The 24,409-nt window shown below is 48.2% G+C and overlaps 1 protein-coding gene across 5 annotated transcripts in view; it reads right to left on the bottom strand.

Moving 5' to 3' along the window:
- WDR25 (WD repeat domain 25) overlaps positions 1–24,409 on the bottom strand; it is a 146,927-nt gene that overhangs the window by 121,016 nt on the left and 1,502 nt on the right. For 3 of the 5 annotated variants that reach the window (XM_045775391.2, XM_087856220.1, XM_045775395.2), the window contains one exon: positions 21,873–22,719. In XM_045775391.2, coding sequence (XP_045631347.1) covers positions 21,873–22,679 — 807 coding nt within the window. In that variant the 5' untranslated portion in view covers positions 22,680–22,719. The remainder of the gene's footprint in view (positions 1–21,872; positions 22,720–24,409) is intronic. The other 2 variants (XM_045775396.2, XM_045775392.2) reach the window with 1 other exon arrangement.

Below are 24,409 nucleotides of genomic sequence, written 5' to 3'. Positions count from 1 at the left end.
AGAGAGAACCACGGCTCAAGGACAAGCTTGCCCAGCTCCTTGCAGGAGTCCCACTGATCCCCATAATTCCTGAGGCTTTCGCATCCAATTCACTCCCTCAATATCTGGCCATAGTGCTTCGGTTGGAAAGGAGGCTAGGTCATTCTAACTCAAATGAGCCCAAGTCAGGTTTACTTCCTGCATGGGGGCTGGGTGCTCCCTAAGATGCAGAGATGAGTGAGAAACAGATCCTCCAGAACAAGGGCAGGAGACCTGGTGGCAGATGGGGTGGAGGGGAAAGAAACCTGGTTTTCTCTGTACATTTTTTTTTGTCTCTTTTTAATCTTGTATCAAAATTTGTGCACTTCTATTCTTAAAAATAAGCTTTCAAATGAAGTAAGGAGAAATGGTTTCTTCCCCTAGAGGAAGCTCACAATCAAATAGGAGGGATCAGATTGGATTTACAAAGTAAATTTTAATTCACCCCAACAACCATTTATCGGGGCACTTTCGGTATGCAAACCCTGAGCTACTCAAGACAGGTTCACACATGTAGTGAAACTCAGCTGTCGATTCGTCGAGGAGGAAAGAACCTCGTGACATAAGGGTGTCCTCCCAGTGGGTCTCCCCAAAGGCTGGCCACCTAAGTTTCCTCCCCCTGGCATTTTACTTCATCCCATGGCTTTGCTCCACCATGGCCACAGGTGTTAGTAACTTCTCTGCCTGCTTAATGACATCCTCTGGAGGTCACGTGCAGAGAAAATGATTCAGAATCCTGAAAACCCATTCAGCAACTCTGCAGGAAGGCTTGGGAGGGACACCTGTAATCCTCTCATTACCTCATTTAGCTAAAGGTAGTTTGGAGATCACAAAACCGCTCTGCATAAAAGAGCCTTGGAGATCACAGTCAAACCTTTGTGTTTTCCAAATGAGACACCAAAGCCAGAGCTGACCTCACTTGCTCAGGGTCTCAGCTGGTGGAAGGCAGATCCACATATGGACTCCTGGCCCCTGACAGCCAGCTCATTGCTCTCTCGATCCCCCGCGGCCCACCTGTCTTGTCCCTGTCCACAGTAATAATCCAGCAAAGAAATGAGTCACTCACTTGCCCGGATCACGCCTGTAGAGTCAGAGGGTTATTTTTTTAGGAAAAGTAATAACAAAGGAAAGGGGGAAAAAGTATCTTAGATAAAGGTTGTCTTTCCTGACATGATGGATGGAAAGCTTTTGGGCGCGCGATGGAATAGTGTGTGATTATACGGAGGTAATAATGGCTATCACATGTCAAGAGAGCAGATGTCACTACCTTTTGACAGAGGGCACTTGGGAAGAAGTTACAAATAGAAAGCTTTCCCTTTACTTTCTGAGGGACAGAATAATAATTCACCTGAATTGCCAAGATCTGTTCCAGGCAGCATCTGTGCAATAGAGAGAGGGACAGAAAGCTCTCCCCCCACCATGCCATCACAGTCACAAGAAAAGCAATCAAAACTGGGTTTTTAAAAGCCTTGCACAACTGAGCAAAAGTACTGTCCAGCACTTACTACTCCTTCACCAGCACCTACTAATGGCAGTCACACCCCAGGAAGAGGCACCTACAAGGATAAGGTGGGGCCACTCCCAGGAATCTGTGCTAACCTAGAACTCCAGGGGAAAAGGGCCAGGGCCAGCACCAGCGCCAGCATATGGAGAAAAGGACAGACAGCTGCCAGCAGTGTGAGTTCGGGGTGATTCATCATGCCCCTGCTTCTTAAACTCTCCAGTACTTTTCAGTTCCTCTATATGAACAGTTTTTCTCTTAGAATTAGAAACAAAGTGAAAAGCCAAAAACAAGAAAAAAATTAAAACAAAACATTTTTTAAAAGGAGCACAAGAACCTGCTGGTACAAAGCTAGGGGGAGAAGAAAGTGATCGATTCCAGCGGGGGGCCAGGGGTGGACTGGAGGGGGCATCCAGAGGAGACAGAACCTGAGAAGCCCAGACACGCAAGGACTTGCCTCACGGGGAAGTGGGGACATGGGGACGTGGGCTCAGGGTCACTTCTGCCAGGGCTATGGAAGGGACAAGAAGCCTAAGACACTGGGGGGAAGGGGGGTCTGGCCTCCAGGACACTCAGAACTCGTGGGCAGGACTGGTCTGAGACTCCTGAAGTAACCAGAGGTGATAAGCAAGGAAATGCTTAATTAGGTGATGCAAGGCGGGATCCAAGCGGGACTGAGGCCACCAAGGAGGCTGGGCAGAAGCAGCTCAGTGCAGCAGGGGCTGCAGCCTCGGGGGAGGGGGAGAGGCCCCGCCTGCTCCAGCAGCCGCCGAAGCGCCCAGGAGGCCCAGAGGAAATATTATTGCGAGACAAAAACTGAATTATGAAATCCGCAAGCAATAATTAGTTTAAATTACTACTTCTACTTGAATAATTAAACATGCTTATTTTCACTCACTGATGTTTTATTCATTACCATACATCTTTCCTGAAAGTTGTTTTTAACGTGAATATTCTTTTATTTGCAAAGATCCCACAGAGATTTACTATGCTAATTTCAAACCTTTCTTCTAAAATAAAAACAACAATAACAAAAACACTCCAGATTATCATCCATTAGTGACTGCTGTGTGGGGTCCATTATCAACTTAAGTCACAGCAACTGACTAGAAATACTGCGGGTAGTTGTAAAGTTATTCACACACCAAAGCTTCCTTCCTTTAAAATTCACTACTGAACGGGTGATATTTAAATAAGCTCGGAATGAGTACGAAAATAAAAAGACCCAAGTGCAGCAAGACCATTTAGGCACAGACAGAAAGAGCCTTGGCTTATCACACTCTCTATTAATGAAAATGTTTTTGCATTTCCACAAATAACGTTTGGATTTTATAAGTCTTATTTTTACACCCTGGAGCCAGGATACCCATAAGCACAGTAATAAAGGCTTAAGGTTTTTATTAAGCAAAGTTACCTTTGGGAATAAGTACTAACTTAAATATAATCCATGAACTAACTCTTCCCTGCTGGGCTATTAGCTGGTGTTGGCTGAATGGCAAAACTCCAAATCCAAGCTAATGCCAACAAGCTGAGCCTAAGTCAAACCCTGAACAAACAGCAAGGAACAAGCCTGCCACCACTATAAACCAGCTCCACGAAGGCCCAGAAGCCGACAGCCCTCCGAGGGGCCCACAAAGCCTACTTCACGTACAGGCACGCAGGCTGTTCGGCAGAACTGACAACGCTGGACTCACTGGATTACTCTGACAAATATCAGGGAGTGCCAGCTACTCTGCCGTAAAGCACAGGCGAGACACACACACACACACACACACACACACACACACACACACACACACACACACACCCACCCCCACCCCCACCCCCACCCCAGCTCTGTGGCTTAAGCACAGCTTCCCTCCTGAGGAGGAGCACCTGGCTTGGACCCGCAACTCCTCCCGGAACATTTGTTGAGTGAAAGTAAGTATCTGAAGATTTTTTTTAGGGCCCCAATTACATTTTCTCTGTCCTCCAACATCTTTTAAAAGCAGTCATCCATCTCAAGAATTCAGCAAATGTGTAGACCCACCTCCCGCTTAAAACTTAAGATACTCGTGGAGCCTATGGAGCCACCACCTTTTGTGTGGTGTTCTCCCCCCGTTAATATAAGTAGATTCAGCTGAATATTTTTCACACTGGTTGCAACTAGTCTTCCGGAGCAACAGGAAAATGGATTACTCAAATTTTGAAGTTTCCAAATCAAAAATGACCATTTACTGAGAATTATGAGCTGTAGCACCGGTTTGGCCTTTGGAAAATGAAAGGACTCCAGAGGCCACAGGCCAGGGCTGAGCTGATTCTAGAACTCAACAGTATCTGCGTCATCATCATCGTTAGAAGCATCCAGAAAGCAAAGCAGAGCTTCTGCTGGGCTTGTTTCCGTGGCAACAGCTTCACTGGCCTGTCACAGGAAAGGAAAGGAGGAAGGGCAGGGAGCTGGAGAGGGAGAGAGGCAGAAGGTAGGAGGGCAAGGAGGAAGAGCAGAGAAGAAAAGGCGAGCAGAGGGGGCATGGTGGAAGCCAGGAAAGCAGGACGGAAATGGTGAAGAAGGAGGAGAAAGGGAGAGGGGAAAAGGCAGGGAGGAGTGTGACCCAAGAAAGGGACAGAAGGAAAGTGGGGACTTCAGTCTGAGGCTGTGCACCCACCTGTGCACAAAGAATGTTCTCGCTTCCCTCACTGAAGGTCACACTTCACTCCCAGTCACCACCTCAAGACACGCTCATCTGGTAAACACAGGGAAGCGGAGGAGAGGTCCTTCAAGGCCTCAGAAAGGTCAATATGAGCCCACAGGTCTGGCTGGGTTCAACCCAGAAGGAAAACAGCAAGAAAAGGAGAAGGAACGGAGGAGACGGGTTTAGCACTAGAGCAGCCAGTTAGAGGGGGAACAACCAGCACGTGAGGAATTAGCGTGTTCAGCCTCATTAAGGGAAAAACCCTCCAAGGGTCTTGCTCATGATTCAACAAGGGTGAGATTCAGTCCGCTCTCTGCCCCCGTCCCCCTCCCCAAAACCATTAACAATAAAAAGAATGAGGGCTCTAAATGCAACATCAGATCCTGGGTTGGATCCTGAAACAGACAAGGGACATCAGTGGAAAAACAGGTGAAATCTGAAAAACTCTACACTGTAGTTAACAGAGTTATACTGATACTCATTAGTTTTGACAAATGCACGAGGATTGTGTAAAGTGGAGGGGAAGGCGGGTGACGGGTACATAGAAACTCTCTGAATTTAACAACTCTTCTATAAATCTAAAATTATTTTCAAAAGTTTTAAAAGAAAAACAACAAGGCCTGCTTAAAAACAAGATTCCTGGGGCGCCTGGGTGGCTTGGTCGTTTGTCTGCCTTTGGTTCAGGGCATGATCCCAGGGTCCTGGGATCAAGCCCTCCTTCGGGCTTCCTGTTCCGCTGGGAGCCTCTTCTCCCTCTCCCACTCCCCCTGCTTGTGTTCCCTCTCTCACTGGCTGTCTCTCTGTCAAATAAATAAAATCTTAAAAAAAAAACCAAGGGGCGCCTGGGTGGCACAGCGGTTAAGCGTCTGCCTTTGGCTCAGGGCGTGATCCCGACGTTGTGGGATCGAGCCCCACATCGGGCTCCTCCGCTATGAGCCTGCTTCTTCCTCTCCCACTCCCCCTGCTTGTGTTCCCTCTCTCGCTGGCTGTCTCTATCTCTGTCGAATAAAAAAAAAAAAAAAAACAAGACTCCTGTTTTTCTAATGATTTATCTTTTTCATATAAAACCAATGCCCTTGATAAGGTTTAACTATCATAAAGTTTTACTGGAATGCTGGCTGAAACATTACACTAAACACTGTACTTCTGCAGCAGAAGCGAATTATTAAATTCAAAACGTGTTAGCAGCGTCCCTTCCCTCCGAAGTGCAGCTGTAAGGCACAACGTGCCTCCACGCATCAAGGAGCAAGGGCCCTTGCAACAGAATGAGGACAGCTTTGAGGAGCTTGCCCTCCCAACCTGATGGCCCTCCACGAGAAGTCAGAAAGGTTCTATCTGTGAGAAGTGAAGGAAGCCAGTCCTTCTAAAAACAGATTCTCCTCCTCCATCGCACTCCCGATTTCCTGCCTCCTGAGTCTTCTCCAGACCTGTTCCCTTGTTTTACACATCCAACCTAGCACCCTCACCCTACCCTCCTGCAGTCTGCTGGTGGCAGCACACTCCTCCACACCCTCCAGCCCTGGCATGATCTGTTCCCTCTGCCCAGAATGCTCTTCCATCTCTTCGCCACAGAACTACTTCTACCCGTCCTCTGAGATTCCTTATGACTCTCACTGACACTGCCCCTCCCTGGGGCTGTCCTTTGTGCCCCACAGCATTTGATCCTCCACTCCAAGAGAGCCAGTACGATGCTACACTCTAAGTATCTGTCTACCCGTTTCTCTTTCCCAGAGGCCCAGGGCCTTTCAAGAAAGGGTGAGACGCCCTCTTCATCTCCGTATCCCACTCCCAACCCTCGCACCCAACTCTTGCATCAGATGCTGAATGAAATGAGTCAAGAATGCAGGCAATTCTTTTGAAAGAGAAAATACCAACAGCAACATTGCATCTTATGTTAAAAGGTCAAAAAGGCTCTATCTGTAAGAAGTGAAGGAACCCAGTGGTTTTTAAAAACAGATTTTGTTACAGCACGACAGGTCCATTTCCACAGACATAAGCGCTGTGCAAGCATCCTCTTCCGACCAGGAAGCTGAAAAGCTTTTCCAAGGTTTTGGTTTCCTTGACAACAGCACTGCCAGAGACAAGTAGGGAAATAATTAAAAAGTATATTCCCTTCATATCGAACTTGGTAAGTGTTTTTAAGCAATAATGAACAGGCCATGCTCAGCATGGACAGTGTCTGTATGGACAGAGCTGAGGGCACACAGAGGCACCCCATCCTGCCAGCCCCTCCAGCGGCACCTCCTCTGAACATGGGGGCCTGAGTGAAGGACAACATTCACCACAGGAACCACAGCCCAAACAGGGCAGATTCACAACTGCACTTTCCAAGAGCCAGGTCCCAGCCCCAACACCGCTGCATGTAATCTAGACCATGGCTATTGGAGCTGGGTATTATTGCTGCCACTCAGCAGCAGAGAAACTGAGCTGCAGAAAAGTGCCCTGAGCCCTGCTGTACATCGCCCCCAGGTTGGCCTCTAAAGAAATGCTCCTGGCCCCCCCTCCGACCCTGGATCTCATCACAGGGCAGCCAAGACATGGCCCTGGAAGAAGCTGCCTTCTTCCAAGCGCCACCATCCAGCGAGCCCATGTCCCCACACAAAGACACTCGTGTTGGCTCCAGGCCCTTCACCCTGCCCCAAGGCTGCAGGAACACGCGAAGCAAGATGGACGGCACCAGCCCTGTAACAGTGGTCAGCTCTGAACTTGATTTATGTGTCTCCTTCTCTTTTCAGGGTGGCTTTTCATGGTCTGTTTTAACAGCTTTACTATATTCGTATCTTTTATGGTAAGCCTCCTGAAATCCTTTCTGGATTTATGGTTTATAAATAAATAATAAATAAACACACACACAGGCTGCAAGGATCGACCCAAGCCCATTACCTGGGAGCGTAAACACAAACATTTCAAGAGATGGGGAGTAATCACTGCTTTGATTTAGCTCCCGGCTACAGTCCTCAAAGTCCCCTCCAAAGAGTGCCACCACCACCACCACCCCCAGGGATGCTTCCTGCACGGGCTAGAGGTGGGGGAAAGGGCCAAGGCATGCAGGCAAGATCACCCCTGAGACTCTCCATCCCCCTGAAGTTCAAGGAGGCCCACAGGAGCAAGGCAGACTGAGCAGGGGTCATTCACTCATTCACCAGTGTTGCTTAAGCCCCTACTATGTGTTCAGCTCTCCTCCAGGAACTGGAGATACAACAATCAAGAAAACAAGTTCCCTGCATAATGGAACTTACATTAGAGTTCCCAGTGTGCAGATGAACTAATTAAGACTCAAAAAGATTAAGGACCTTGCCCACACTCACGTGACTACTTTCTGGAACTCCCAAGCAGGAAGCTGACACAGAACAACCCTAGATGCAGAGGCAGAAAAGGGTAAGCCCAAACACGAGCTCTGCATTTAGGAGTCACGTGTCCTTCACTGTCCCTCTCTGATCCTCAGTTCTCTCATCTGTAAAACTGGCTTGAGGATGCTGCTGATGCCAGCTTACATAAGGAAGCACTTGCTACATGCCTAGTACTCCCCTCAGAGCTCTCCATGATTTTTCTTGTTTAAACCTCAGAAAACTACAATTGATGCTATTATTATCCCCACTTACTGATGGAAAAACAAAGGTCCCAAGAGATATAGAACTTAGACCAAGTCACAGTTAGAAAGCACAGAGCCAGGGCTAAGCCCCACAGTGGGACTCCCAAGCTCAACTGACTGTCCTACCCTCCACCCGTGGGTCAACAAGGTGCAAAGACCTAGTGTGGGTGCCTTACCCAGTGTAAGCACAAGAGGCAGCAGCCAGCCACGTGCCCTGACTGTCCAGGCCTAAAACCCGTAACAGGTCCTGCCTGGCTCCCTTCAATGGACGCCAACACTGCCCCGACGTGCCGTCATTGGCCCCTCTCTGCAGCATGACAGTCACAGCACAGGGCTCTCCTCCCCACCCACCTGGCTACTTATCTCACCTTCCAACACCCAGCTCAACCTTCCCCTTCCCCAGAAACCTGTCCTGTCTTCTGCCCCCACCTTGACAGACACACTCCACTCCCCTCTGCATGCCCATACCCCACACAGGTGGCCTCTGGAGGGCCTGTCACATTTTCATGCTCTAGTCTGTTTCAGTGCCTGGCCCCCATTAGCTTTCTTGCCAGCAAGGGTATGTCGGGTCCCTCTGAGCCCAGAGCCTGTATGGGCCAGCATTTAATCGATGGCTGGATCAATGGATGACCAAATGAAGAAGTGGAGACACCAAGTCTTCCTATACTGACTCCAAGGGCCATCTTTCTCATGCACTCTGTGGAACCTGGTTCCTGGGGCCCTCACCCCTCAAACCACAGAAGGAGAGCCTAACACAAGGCCTGAGCAATTCACTGGCCACAAAAGTCTAGCAGCGCATCCCAACCACCAGGAGCCAACATCACACTGCAAAGCCAGAAAATAGGAAGCCATATCTGGAAGAGCCCAAGTTCCTTGAGAGACCTGTTGGCGTCCACAGGCGCACACCATATTATTTGTTCAACGAATCAAGGTAACTGGAGGCAAACTGGATTGCAAGCCTCCCATGTTTAAGAACTTGGCTTCACAGGCAATTACAGAATAAACCCTGGCTTGAATTTCTTGATAATACCTTCCGTTTGTAAGGGCTTTATAGTTTACAAAGTGGTTTCACACATCTAACCTCATCTGATCCTTACAGCCCTGTGAGATAATTCTTTCACAGATGAGAGTGTGGAAGCCCAGAGAAATCCGGGTGGGGATGTGTTTCACGTGCATACTCACAGCGTGCCGAGCACCGTGCCAGGCTCCAAGCCCCTATATTCAGGGCCGGGCTCGGGGCTCTCTCCAGGGCAGCACACAGCCACCAGGGGCCCAGCCACAGGCACACACCATTCCAGAAGGGGCCTTAGAGTCCCTGACCCCCGCTTGCATCTACTTCCCGGCCCACTGGAGACATGGACTCTGAACCCTTCCATCCTCACCCCTTTCCAAGGGATGGACACTCCCCAAGGTGACCAGTCCTGAGTGCTGGAAAGTTCTTCCTCACAGGGTGCCAACCTCTTCCTCAGGTTACCACCATTAGTCCTGCATTTGCCCTAGGAGCAAACCGGAGTACAGCCTATTCCTCTTCCCAATACAGCCCTACCAGCACCTGAAGACAGCCGCCATGCTCCCCCACATGTCCCTGTCACCAGACTAACGGCATCATGGCAAGACTCCAAGGAGCCAGGATATTTCAGAACACACTTGAATGAGAGCAAAGAACATGGAAAGAGACCAGAACGAAAACAAACAACTTTTCTAACCAAAGGTTACAATGAAAATGTGTTTTAATTTGTGTTTCTGTACTTTTCAAAATAACACTTCAACTAGTTCAGAAAGAGACCACTTGTGTTTATAAAAGCTCTTCAGTTTTCCCTGCAGTTGTCGGGCTGTGTAAACACACTGTGAGCAGGGAGAGAAATTGCTCCTTGTGATACTGTTAATGTTGGCTTGTATGTGAATTAGAATTCTAAACTCAGCAGGTTAAAAATGTTCTGAAAGCAATTTTGGTGTTAGTCTAAATAATTATAGATCACATTCACTTAGAGAAGGGCCTTTGCCCCCTCAGGGCTCCAAGGGAAAATTCTAGGCATGATAGTTAAGCAAAATAGTTGGTTATTACGCAGGCTTTGCAGTGGCAGTGCAAATTGGTATAATCCTTTTGGAAAGCAATCTGACGGGAGACGTATCTGGACCCATGAAAATGTACAAGCCTTTGACCCAGCAGTCCCACTTCTGGGAATCAATCCGAAAGAAATAATCCAACAGAAAAGGATTTCATGCATGAAGATAACCACTTCAGCATTATCTATAATAGCAAAAATTAGAAACCACCTAAGTGTCCAAGGACGGCTAAGTAAATTACAGTTAATCAACTCGATAGAGCATCATGGAACCAGCACAAATTGACGGCCCTCCAAAGACGCAGAGGCGGCTGGTGGTGCTGCGGCAGGAGAGGCTGGGAGAGAATGTTAAGTGGGAGAAGCAGGCTGCAAAACTGTATGTGCACTCTGTGAAAAACACAAGCCCATATGGACCAGAAATTGATGGGAGGATGTTGAAAGGATAATCGTAATTGAGGTGTACACTAGAATTGGGAGGATTTTTCCCATCATTTTGTAATGTTAAATCACCTTCACAACAGGCAGAAGGGAGGGCAGGGAGGCCAAGGGAGGCTGGGACCCTCTGGGGTCATGTTTTAGTCACACCGTTTGGAAATCTAACCAAGCAGGAGGAGGCCGTGACGCAGCCGGGGCTGAATCTACGCACCTCCACCAGAGCCGCAGGATGATACCATTAGTACCCATACATACATCCCGCTAAAATGAAATTACAGACATAAATCAAACCGTGCTACCCAGAGCTTTTGGTGGGACCCTTTTACACTCTCTGAAGTTACGGAGGACTCCAAAACGCTGCTGCTTAATGTGGGTTATCATCAATCCATATTTAGCATATTTCAAATTAAAATTGAGAACACTTAAAAATATTAATTTATGTAAAAGTATCAATAATAAACCCATTACATGTCAACATAAACATCTCTTATGAAAAATAATTACATTTTCCAAGACAAAAAAAAATCAGCAAGAAGGCACTGTTTACATTTTTGCCAGCTCCTTAACGGCTGCTTAATAGAGACAGCTGGGCTCGCAGAGCCGCTTCTGTACTTAATCTACTGTAACAGCACACGTCCCATCGCCTCTGGAAAACTCCATGTATGCTCATGAGAGAATGAGAGTGAAAAAGGCAAATAACTTCGAGGTACCATTATGAAAACAATTTTCACCCCCCGGGCCCCATGAAAGGGTCTCAAGGACCCCGGGGGCTCACAGACCACACTGAAAACCACTGCAATGAGTCGCAGTGTTAAAACCCTGCCGCTGCCGTACGTGGGGGGAAGGACGGGTTTAAAATTACATGGAGAGTTGGAACTCAACTATGTTGCCTTTTATTTTCAAAGACTGGATGGAAATACACCAAAAGTCTACAGTCATTGCCTCTGGGTACAGAGATAATGGGCAATTTTTTTCTTTATACCTTCCTGTTTTTTCCATAGCGTACATGTATTTCTTTTATGGTCAAAAGCAACATTTCATTTTTGAGGAAAGGCTGGGGCAGCCGTGGCACACCCGTGCCCTGCGGAATAAGCTGGATGGGAAGAAGGTCATTTTAAATCATTAGTAGCCAGCATCCAGTGTGGGGGAGCATCACGAAGCAGGGCTGCTCCTTAATATACCAATCGATCCCTGGCACCGAGCGCACATTCATCATGGCGGGCACAGCCTGCCCCGAACCCACAGAAAGCCTGGAAGAGATGATGAGAATTGAAACTGGCTTGAGCTAATCACTGCTAGATGAAGGTCAAATATAGGTGACTATTTATCAGATCTTGAGATGGGGGAGGACATGCCATGCTCTAAGGCCACAGGACAATTACAAAGCGAAAGGTCCATACACTTGACCACAAAAAAATCAGGTTTTCCCTGTAAAAAAATAAATTAACAATAATAATAGCTAAATACCAAAACTCAAAGTCAAACAACACACGATGGGGGGGGGGTATGATGACAGGTTGATACCGTTAGTATGTAAATTGCTGCATAAGAGAAATGCTAAGATGGCAAGAGACCGAGGGACAAGACCCACAAACACTCACTGAGCATTAACGAGACACCGGCCTGGTTCTAAAGGAGCTGCACGCAAACGAATTCATTTGGTTCTCAAATAAGACACCACTCAATTAGCAAATGTTTAAAAAAGTTAACAATTCTACCACTGTCAAGGGTTAAGAAGACTTGGTGGCATTTACACATAACTAATGGTGTGTGTCATAAACAGAAGGCCACCACAGGCACACAAGGTAGATCTGAGCGCTGGGAGGAAAAAGCAACTGGAGGATGCAACGGAGAGAGTGACATCTGCATACCCCACACGGAGACCCCAGCCCTCTCCCCTGAACACAGGCAGCCAGGGCATGAAGAGTCCTGCCTGGGAAACTGCCTGGGCTACTCAAAACACCTCGGGAGGTTCAAAAGGGGGGGGGGGGGTCCTGCCCCAGGTGCCAGCTGGCCACCTCATCACCCTGCAGCAACCTCCCTGTGGATAGGCCCCATCCTCGCACACCCTCGCACGGTCGCACGCGTACACACACACACAGCCTCTGGTTAGATCGGCTTTCACTGGCCTCCTACCCTGAATAGGAATGAGCAGCACAGTGTCCCCATCGTCCCCTCACATGAAACACAGATACCAAAACAAAAGGATAAAAGGAGGTGACAAGGGGCAGGAACATTTTCCAAAACACAGGAAAACTTTCAAAGAACTCCAAGAGCTAAGAAAAGACCTTGTAAATATGCAATAAAAAAATGACATATTCTTTAAAAAAGGAACATTCAGAAAACAAGAAACAGCTCTTGGAATGTAAAAATATGATAGATCAGAATAGAACACTTTTCTGAATATAAGTTATACTTCAGTTAAAAAAAAAAGTTTAAGTATACGGCAGCAGAAATACAAAACTAAAAAAAAAAAAAAAAAAAAAAGGATTGAAAGATAAGGTGGAGGAGATTTCCCAGAAAAACAAAACATTAAGGCAAAGAGAGAACTAGAAAGAAAATTAGAACCTCCATCCAGGGACATGCAAGACCAACCAATCTGAATCCCCAAATCAAAGCCCTTGATGGGAACCTCCCTCGGGGAATGGCCCATCTCCCTGTGGCCCCTGCTCCACAGGAGAGGACATGGTGCCTGACGCCTCACCCCTAGCAAGGAAAGACCGAAGACCGGCCTGGAAGCAGCTCCAGGACCCCTGGCTAGGGCCACTTTGTTGCTAGGTTTCTATGGCCATCTGGTCCTCCTGTGTTTCAGCCTGGGTTCACAGCGCTTTGTGAGGGGGTTGAGGTGTGGGAGTTCCCAGGGGTCCTGGGCTGACACCACTGACCTCCCTCGAATACACTTCTGACCATCACCAATGCCCTCGCCCCTGCAGCCTGCCCCACTCCCCCACCACGGGGGTCTGCACCTGGGGGAGACGCCCGAGACAGCAGAAGCTGCAAGAAAAGGTGACAAGGCTGGACTGACTTACTCACCCCTTCTTTTAAGGGGTAAAAGTTTGGGGGGAAGATAACCATCACAAAATTTTTAAATGCTGCTTACAAAAAGTACCTACAATATAATTAAAACCAGTTGATGCTCATGGGAAAAAATGCGGAAAGGAAAAGCTGCTTACAAGTTGCTTCACAATTGTTATGCTTGAATGGAGATCTATGGTTTTATTTTTGACTTCTACCTTTTTTTATATTCTTTCCCAAAATTTTACTACTTTTATGATAAAACTAAGTTAAATCTAAAACAACTTACTTTTTTTAAAGGAGGAAGACAAAGCCATCGCTGGGCAGTAAATGGGTGCCTTTAAGAATCTTCGGTGTTCAAGTTTTAAAAGCAGCAAGAAATAATTTACTAGACTGTCTCAATTCCTAACCGTGCCAATTTTGCAATCTGCATTTTTCAATTACATTAAAAGCATTTTCCCAAATTGCTCTATTCTTCCCTTAATGACACAGGATGAGACTAGATGAGGCTGGTTCCCTGAGGACAGAGTCTGCACCTTCACAGGGCACTGTTTTCTCCCTGTCAGCATCTGGCAAGCACATGGCCCTGCCCTACGCACACTGAACAGTTAAAGTTCAACGGAATGGAGTTTTCAAAAAGCAGAAAACACAGCTTGGGTTCTGCCACACTTTCCTTTTCTTATTCCTCCTTCAACTCAAGGTTTTCTCTGCAAGGCGAAAGCTTGCAAGGCCCTTCTGGCAAGCAAACGGAAAGTGGGAAATGTCTCATTTGTTGGCCTCAGAAACGTTGCAGCTTTCATATGGGGGAGAGGAGTGTCAAAAAAAAAAAAAAAAAAAACACACTTCACTTCCCACAAAGAGAAGGTTCCAGCTCAGGATCTCACAGCAATTCCCAGAGGCTTAGCAACCCTGCTGTCAAGGAGCCTGAAGTCCTTGCTCCCACCCCTGGGACAACTGAGATGACCATGAACTTTCCCTGGAACAAAAATACACAAAAGGTGGGAAGGAAGAGGAGCAAACAGCGTCCTGAGAAGCATCCGAATACTTCCTACACAAGATCCCAGCACCACATCACCACCTGACTTCACTGTGTGCCCTCAGGCAAGTGTCCTCCCCTCTCTGGGCTTCTGTAAAATGAAGATGGACGCGGATGATCTCTGCATACAGGCACACACACCACAGAGTTTCTCTTGGCCTTCACCTAATTACCCTCAGCGCACTGTTAATCATTCACTCCCCAAATACCAAACGCCCACCACCACAACCCAACCCTCCTCCCCAGCCGTGTGGCTCTCATTTCCAATAGACTGGCCTCGTGCTTGGAATAAATTGCCAATCATCTGCATAATGCTCCACGACTCCTCACTCTACACATCAAATCATTTCTCCATTTGTAAAATCCATCAAGAATAATTCTTTCAAAACTGAAATAAACCTTCACTCTGGCACTTGAATCCATAAATTCCTTGTCTTTGAATCTGAGATATATTACTTTCTACAAAACACATCTAAGATACCCTAATATAATCAGATACGCTAACAGTGATATATCAACGGATCCTGTAATACATTAAAATGCAAATCCAAACCACTACTGAAATCACCTCTTCTCCTTATGTCCCTTAACAGAACCACAAGACTTTGAGGCTGGGACAGAGCCTGCACACCACTTGGGCGAAGGGATATGCTTTTCCATCTTTTATCCTCAGAGGCAGAAGAGCAGAGTGAGTCTTTTAGCTCTATTTGTTCTGTGATCTGACAGCTTCCCATCTTGCTTCTACATTTTACCAGCTGTGTTACCATGGACAAATCCCTTAACCTCTCTGTGCCTCAGCTTCCTTGTCTGTAAAGTGGGAAGACCAGCCCTTGCTTCACAGGCCTGTCACAAAGAGGAGCTGGAATGTTTGGAACCATTCCTTGTAGGTGGTAAGCACTTGGGGACGGTGAGCTCTCTCCAGCCTCTCAACGGTACTCACTGTCAGAGGCCACAGAGCCGGCAAACAGCACGATGAGACCCCCAATCTGGGTCTTCAGCCTCCAGAGCAAAATCCTTTCCTTCACACCCACAAGGGAAAGCGGCCTGAGACCCATCTGAACTTGGTGCCACCCTGGATGGGTGCCTCTTCCCTGCCCCCAGACTCACTCTCCTGGCCTCTTCAGGTATGAAATCGCTCCTCCCCATGCTGCCAGAGGCCCAGACACAAAACGCGCTGAGAGCTGGCAAACTGCTGTCCGATTCATTTTCTTCTATCACATTTTAAACATGATCAGTTTAGAGACACAGACCCAGCCCTCCAGTACATGCTTTCCAAATAAATGTGCAGTTCATGAAAAGGAGGCAGGTAAATAGCCTGGTACAAACAAACCCAAAAAACTTTGAAATTTTAAAAGTATCTATCTCAGAAGTACTGACATTGAACACTTGGAAAAACACGTATCTGTAGACAGATTATTAAAAGGTTCACAAAAAAAAAAAAGACATGAAGTTGGAAGACTCTGGGTGACTCATCTTTTTTCTAATTGTTTAATCAATAAAAGAAGAGGAGAATCAGGAACGTGTTTTTCAGTCCCTCCCATATGCTAGGCACCGCGTTGCATCTTCTCACTTCTACATAGCAACAGCCCTCATAGGCAGCCATCACACCCATTTTACCAATGAGAAAGCTGGGGAATCAGAGAGGCAAAGTGATTTTCCCAAAGTCACACAGCTACCAAGCAGCAGATACGGAAGAGAAACCCAAGGAACCCAAGGGTCTCATATGACAATAGCACCTTTGCCAATGTATTCAAGTTCCACTCACCAGACACAAAGCTTTTAGCTCAAGCCTGGGTGTAAATCAAAGCCTATCTTGCCCACACTAAGGCAGCAGAAAAGACATTTATGGATAGCCATGTTCACTGAAGTACTGGCCATTTCAAAAACAAAAGCAGGTAATGATAAAAAAAACAACACAGAAATGACAAAGCCAAGTCTTGAATTTGACATAGTCATTAAAAATACGTTTGGGGAAAGTTTTGGGGTTTTTTTGTTTTTTTTTTTTTAATGATTTTTTATTATGTTAGTCACCATACAGTACATCCCCGGTTTCCGATGTAAGGCTCGATGATTCATTAGTTGTGTATAACACCCAGTGCACCATGCAATACGTGCCCTCCTTACTACCCATCACCGGTCTATCCCATTCCCCCACCCCCCTCCCCTCTGAGGCCCTCAGTTTGTTTCTCATAGTCCATAGTCTCTCATGTTTCATTTGGGGAAAGTTTTTAATAAGATAGAAAAACACCCCTTACAAACAGCACAAAAGACGTGGGGTGGAAGGAGCAGAATCAAAACTGCACACATTCTGCAGTGAGCCCAACTCTGTGAACAGACAGGAATGGGGGGCTCCAAACCAAGAAAGGCCCCCAGTGTTAGTGAGGCACTGACCCGGGGTTAGGATTATCAATGATTTCTGTTTTCTCCTTCATTCTTCATATCCTCTACATTTTCATAGCTTTTTACAATAAGCTTTTATTACATTCATGATCAAAAATGAAGCTTTTTTTTAAGTATCATAGGAAAGCCTGTTATTGAAAGAATTCCTAAAGCAAACCATTTTGTAAAGCAAATGAGCAACATCTAATTCATACATTTTATTTAAAATCCTCCTGTGTCTCAGAACTCTGAGTCTGATGCATGGACGGTGGTCCCTAGAAGCAGGAAACACGTCAGATGCCTGTGAGAATGTGCCCGGTGCCTAGCAGAGGGCTCTGCACACGGGGCCGGTGGCGAAGGCTGCCTGCGTTTGGCTGAAGCAGACCACGTCTGTACTTTTTCCAACGGCTTCCAAGTCTGAATTCTACCTTTACGTGCAGTGGGTATTCAAACGTATCGAGCCAAATGAGGACACAGGGAAATGAAACGAGCGGATAAAAGAGTATTCGTGCTGGGATTACAACTGTGAGAAACAGATGCGTGCTATAGACAGGGGCAGGAAGGGATTATCAGGAAAGAAAACAGAGCATCGGTGCAGAGTGATGAGTCATTGTTTTATCTTACTTAATTTCTCCAGCTGTAAATTTTTCAAAACTAATATAAGCATATTTTACAGCTCACAGAACATTTAGAACATATTAAAATAAGTATCTTTCCACTGTAATGTGCCCAATTGAGATTTATGAATTCCAAAGCTACATTTTAAGGAGATGAAGGAACTGGCACTTCACACTCTTTAGATTAATCAGATGGATTGTGTTGTTTTTCTCTTGATCAGAAAAGAAATGATATTTCAGTAAATGTTACCTTGAATCAAGGATTCTTTCACATTCTAGAAGCTTGAGTGAGCTTATATTAAGTCTTACTATGCCCCCTAGTGGCAAATAAAATCTGTGCACTTAAGAGACCACCCTTTCCAAAAGGCTGGAAATAAAATTCAAAAAAAATTTTTTTAATCTTTACTGATCAGTTAGCATGTACAAAACTTTGTGCCAGGTGCTACGGAAAATACAAAAATGGGTCTGGCACAGTTTCCATGCTCAAGAGGCTCAAAATCTACAAGGTGTGGCAGTTCACGGCTACACAGACAGGATGAGATGCCACTTCGTGGTAAGAAGGAAGAAGACTCCCGGGGAGAGCAAAAGCATGAGCACACAGGAGGTGCCTACTATGTGCCAGGCACCGCACCAGAGAGTTCACATCCAACATTGTATCTTCTCCGCAAAAACCCAGTAAGGCAGGCACAGTCGTCTCCACCTTCCATACACTGGCTGAGGTTCGGAGAAGTAACTTGCCGGAGATCACACAGCCAGTCATCAGCAGAGGAAGGATTCAAACTAAGTGCTGTGACCCCAGCCCCCAGGCTCTTCCCTCCTTCCTCACACAGTGGGGCTCAAGAAGGCACTCTGGCAGGCCAAAAGACAAGGGGAAAGGCACCCTAGGAAGGAAGTGCAGAGTTGGGGGGCATCCTGTCATACCCTCCTCTTCTGGCTCTTTCCCCACTGCACTGTCTGCTCTCCACCCAGGACTGGCCTACAGGGAGCCAGGGCTCCTACCAGCACCCACAGCCTCATACCCACTCCAGACTCAGCATCCACACACCTCCCACTCCCCCTCTCCACCTCATGGGCCCCCAAGATCTGCGGTGCCACCCACACTCTGACCCCAGGGAGGGGGAAGAACATCATCCTACCTGGGGCTGCCAGCTGCACACCAGGCTACACATGAACCTGAGGCCCCAGCAAAACCAAGGCCTCAGCCAGGACCTCTCTCCCCAGTTCCCAGCCCTGCTCCCACCTAATCCCCAATCAGTTTTCCCATCCCAGTTCCTCCAGCCCCTGCCACACATTCTTCACACTGAAAAGGTGCTCAAAATCAAATTGCCAAATAACTCTGTCACTGAAAACTGTCAAATATCTTAAAGATTTTTTTTATTTTATTTATTTGTCAGAGAGAGAGAGCGCGAGCACAAGCAGGGGGAGGTGCAGGCAGAGGGAGAAGCAGGCTCCCGCTGAGCAAGGAGCCCAATGCAAGACTCCATCCCAGGACCCCGGGATCGTGACCTGAGGCAAAGGCAGACAATTAAGCAACTGAGCCACCCGTGCATCCCAACTGTCAAATATCTTAAAGCAGCGAGGATCCTCGCCCAACCATTTGCATGTATGGCTTATAAAAGCCCTTCTTTTTCAAGACCCCACAGGAAGGAGGAGGTCAGGAGACACTGACCCCAGCAGCCATGACAGCAGCCGCACCCTGTCCCTGGACCACCTCCAATGCCACCCCTGCAGCCTTGCCATGAGGGACGGACAGTGCAATGGACAGGACTCCCTGGAGGCTGTCAGGCTGAGCAAGAGGCCAGTGCCCACATCACCTGCAGCACACACACCACCTCCTTGGGAAGGGCAGGCACAGCAACTGCACCCGGACCCACTGAGGGCAGTTCCACAGCAAACGGCCCAGGACCCAGGTCTCAGTGAAAAAAAAAAGCAAGGCTTTTCTACGCAGTCCCTCCACCTGAGCGCCTGAGCAGCTTCCCAAGCTGGGCCAACTGCGCCCCCTTCTGGTCACAAGGTGTCACAGCTAGTTGGCTGATCCAGGGTCCCCTCCATGGGGACGTCCACACATCCCCAGTGCATAGCACCTAGCACACTCCTCTACTCCACGAACACCCACTACACGACTGAACACACACAACACCCAGATCAATGGCTTCACTCAGATGTGCTCTGTTTAGAAAACTATACTACATTGGGGGTGCCTCTGCTTAGGAAACCTAAACTTGGTGGGCAAAAGTGATCAAAGCAGGGCCCACAGAGCACCTCACTGATGCTGGATGCAAACCAGTCCTCACAGGGCTCCAAGCCTACCCCTCGCCATCAGGAGACACGACCCCGCAGATGGGCAGGCAGGTGGCAGGCATCCGCTAGGGCATACCTGCTGCCCTACGTCCCTCCACCCATCTCTGCCCACAGCAACCCAGCCTGTCCTTCGACGCCTCCTGGCAAGGCTGCCTCCTCCTCCAGTCTGTGCTGCCAACATCTATCAGATGGCCCCCTCCCTCCAGGGTCCTAGAAAGGGGCTGTCCATGCCCCTCAGGTGGCCCACCTGTAATCTAACTACCCTCCACAAAACTCGAACATGTGCTTGGCATTAGACTGGGTGCTTCAGACACACATGCCTGGACATCTGTCCCACCTTCGAAGTGCCAACCACAGGTCTCGTAAGTTTGTTTCACGGGGAGGAAACAGAATCTGAGAGGTTAAGTGTCTTGCCCAGGGTCACAAGACTCCTGGGGATGGAGCCAGACCCCACAGGCCAGATCACTCTAACTCCAGCCCACATCTAGGGCCAGCCAGACACGGCCTGGCACTACACAGGCCCCACACGAGCCCACCAGAAACCCTCTGGACATGCTCCTGACCAAAGGGCCAAGTCCCCACTCTGCTCCCCATGGGTGCTGACTCTCAGGAAGGAGCACTGAGAAGCCCCAGCACTGTGGGATTGAACCAAGCATGTTACAGTGCACACCAGGGACACCAGAAGCCTCCTGAGCAGACCTGAGCCCCCACCCTCACAGGAACAGCACCAAAGCCCAGCGTGTAAAATCCCCGGGCTCCACGCTAAAGGCGGAACATGGCACTGTCCCTGCACAACTCTATTAGCCTTGCCAGAAGAGAACACAGACAAGTCGATTCAGGACTCAAATTGGCCACTTAAAAATGACACCCATCGGTTTGGCTCATTTCAAAGCCTTCGTGGTACTTCGGCTTCCTTTCTTCATTTCAGAAAATGCCTCCTAGGAGAAAAGCTCAAAACATCACTTGCAAATACGATGTCCTGGGCAGGACAGTTCCAGAACTGTGAGGAAAACAGACAGAGGAAGCTGACATTTACTGAGCACCTGTGGGATACCCAGCTCTGTGCCGGGGTTTTATAAGCCTTTTTCTCACATGACCACATGACGCAGGAATAATTAGGCCCTTTACAGATGAGACACCAGACTCGGAGTGGGGCCAGCCGACCAGCTGCTCCACAGCAAAGCTGGATCTGACGCCACGTCCCTTCAACTCCAAAACCATTTTCTTTCCAGGAAGCTCTGGTTCAGCTCGCATTCACTTGGCACCTACTACATATAGGTGATGCAAGGTGCCGAGGAGAGTGAGGAGGAGGGACAGAGTATAGCCCAGGGGGGCTGGAGACAGGTTACAGGAGGTGCGACACACAGGCTACACTACATCCCTGTGTATTTGGGGCTTGCTTACTCCAAGTCTGCATGACCTCAGTAGCTTTTAAAATAAACCAGCAACAATGAAAAAAGAGTTTCTGTATAAACCGAAGTCCTCAGCAGGGCATCCACAGCCATTCCTGGTCTGGCCCCTGCCTACTTCCGCAGCCTTGGGCCCCTCACCCCCCACCAGGCCCCTCAAAACTTTTATGGCCAAGAACATCCTTCTGCCCCAACTCACCCCCTTCGCCAAGTGAACCTTCCCCTCCTTCGGGAAGCCTTCACCAAGCCCTCCCAGCCTGGGCTGCTGTCCCTCCCAGTGGGTTCACGGAACACTTGTGTCCCACTGGGAATCTGGTCCTCACACTCCTGAGCCCAGGGCTGTGAGAGCCTCTCTACTTGTTCATGGCCCCTACCACACCACATTCCTTGAAGCCAGGGACCAGGTCTGTCTACTTCTGCTCCCCTGGCATCCAACACAGCACCTGACACAGAGATGGCATGGCTCAACACTCCACGTGGCTCCCAGGGGCCCAGGACTTGTCCTGAGCCTGCTTTCCTCTCCCTTTGTCTGCCCTCACTCAGTGACCTCATCGCCCAGGGCTCCGGTACGTCTGCACGTTCTCAGTGCCTCCACGAGGGATAAGGACTAGCATCCTCTGGTGGCCTAAGCAAGGCAGCATCAGGGGGAGGGGACAGAATGGACCAGCAGTCCAGGGTGGGCCACTGAGAAGCCACTCCTGAATGCAACAGGGAGAATTAAAGGAATTCCCAGAAATGTTCAGCATCCCTACCTCACTGTTGTGAAAAACAAAACACCCCAGCACTTTACTTCTAAGAGTCCCTGAAAAGGCAGTTTCACTCAAGTCTTACCTTGAAGGTTTTATCCATGGAAGCTGAGAGAAGCATGTGGCTCTTAGCAAAGACCGGACACCACTGAATGCTGTTGACAGGGCCCCTGTGGCTTCTCAGGTGGAACAGCACTTTCCTGGGGATCGTGGTTTCTTTATATTGACTGTCCAAATATGGCTGAATAAACTCAGACACTCTGGGAGTCACACAGAGAGGAGCCGGGGCACGCCCTGCAGACGGACCCTGGGCCTCCCCATCTTTACTCTTGCCAGTTTCCATGCTTAATGCCTGTGACTGTCGTAGTCTTTTTGGGGTGTAGGGCACGATACAGTCCTCACACCTTTTCCTCTGAAGAGAGTTGACATTTTTACCCGGGGTTTCAGATTTGGTTTGGGCACAGAAGGATGGTTCAGGGGAGTGGTAAGTTCCCCAGGAGAGTTTAACCTGCCTAAAGCGGGCAGCTCCCAGGGGAACATGGCCAGCTGGAATGTGACTAGTCCACAGGGAAGGTCGAGGAGGCTTATCTGTGGGGAAGGTGACATCAGGCTCCGTCCTGGGCCACTGTAGCCTCTGGCTGGGACAAGATCCTGGGTCACTTCTCCAGAGCCGAACCAGTGGGAGACGATGGCCAGCTGGGTCTTCACAAGAACCATGCTCTGTGGGCAGCACTGCCCCTTCTGTCACACCTGCAGCTTCAGATGCAAAATCCTGCCCAAAAGGTTTGAGCACATCAGAGGTGTCTTTCGTCTGGCTGGCAGCATTAAAACTTCCCACGGGCTCAGTCTCAGCCTCTGACTCCGAGTCATCATAAGCCACCAACGAAGCCATTGAAGACACAGTTTCTTGCTGTCCTTCAAGGACAAACTACCTGAGACCAAACAAAGTCAAGTGTCAGAAAATATGCATGGAAGAATATTTACCACCACGTGTAATTAAAAGAAAACATGCCATACCTAGCAAATCCACAATTGGAAAACTCTAAGAATAAACATATTAAAAAAGAGAGCTTTTCTACACACCAGGCATAATTAGAAGATTTAATTTTTTTAAATGAAGACTATGGGATATGTGTGAATAATTTAAACCAAAAATTAGCAAGATCAATAAGAAAACTAAAACTTTATTGAAGACATAAAAAGAGGACCTCACTAAATGGAGATTGGAAGCCTGGACAGAAAGAGTCAGGATTTTAAAGATGCCTTTTGGAAGGTCAATTTGGGCCTTTGAGGGTAGGTCTGAAAATACTAAAATGGAAAGATGTCCAGAACCCACCAAGTGGGAAAAGCATGTCACCCCTACCTTCACCCACCCCTTGGGCTCCAGTGCCTCCTTTACCGACTGTCTAGATATCCCATCTCAACGATATGCCAGTTGGGGAGACAGACCCACAACACAAGACCACGGCGTTCGAGGCACCAGTCCCCCCAATTCTGAAGGTATGGTCCAAATCTGCCAGTTTCACTCCAAACACACACTCACGCAGCAGTGAATCTCCCCTTTCTAAACAATTCTTTCTATGGGGCTCCTGGGTGGCTCAGTCATTAACCGTCTGCCTTCGGCTCAGGGTGTGATCCCGGAGTCCTGGGATAGAGCCCCGCATTGCGCTCCCTGCTCTGCTGGGAGCCTGCTTCTTCCTCTCCCACTCCCCCTGCTTGTGTTCCCTCTCTCACTGGCTGTCTCTCTGTCAAATAAATAAATAAAATCTTTAAAAAAATAAAAAAATTCTTTCTGAAATGCTGAACCATTGTACACAATAAATTGCTGCCAACTAGTTTCTGAAAAGAAGTCCTTCAGTCTGGAGTTCAATTCTGTGCTTTCAAGAGGAAGTACAGTCGGGAGGAAAACAAGGATGCCCAGCACATCCAGGACAGCAGAGGGCGTGGTGGAGCAGCAATAATAGCCACGCACCAAATTCTGAGATGCCCCAGGTGCCCTACCTCAGTGTACCACAGAGCTCCTCCTCCCCATATGTGGGATCAGGTCAGCGCCAGAGATTCCCTCTGGGTCCTTTGTTAAGCCACTCAGCCTATCACCCAGCTCTTTCCCTAGACAGTAGGTTTCGCATCCCCTGGAATCCAGCCATTTCACCCCATCCACGCCTTTCCCCCAAAGGGTGCCCATTGCCTGAAGGGCTCCACTGCCCAACACATTATGTCATCATTCAACAAATGTTGTCTACCTCCTCCAAAAATCCCACCACCCCCTTCCCTGCATCCTAATCTAGGCAGATAACACCTTCCACACACAAGGCCATCGTCCAAATAAAACTTATATAATGGACTAATTATAAACTAGTGGACTGTGCTCTGCAAACTACTTGGCATTTCTGTTCTCTAAATACTTAGCCTGGTCCGCTCAGACATCTCACCTGTCTCAACTCCTGTGCACAGCATCACACCCCACAGCATGCCATTCCTTCCTGTCACAGGGAACCCACCAGGCCCCCCTCACCAGGATGTCTGTGCTCAGCCATTAAGATGGATTCCCACCCACCTAGCTGTCTGCAGCGGTTGAGGCCGATGGCCAGAATTTAAAAAGAGGTCTATGGTGGGGCACCT

The sequence above is a fragment of the Ursus americanus genome, chromosome 26 (genome assembly GCF_024610735.1).
Source record: "Ursus americanus isolate L20-20 chromosome 26, mUrsAme1.1.p, whole genome shotgun sequence".
Taxonomy (NCBI): domain Eukaryota; kingdom Metazoa; phylum Chordata; class Mammalia; order Carnivora; family Ursidae; genus Ursus; species Ursus americanus.
The sequence above is the reverse complement of the archived record's forward strand: the minus strand, read 5'-3'. Positions and strand labels throughout refer to the sequence as shown.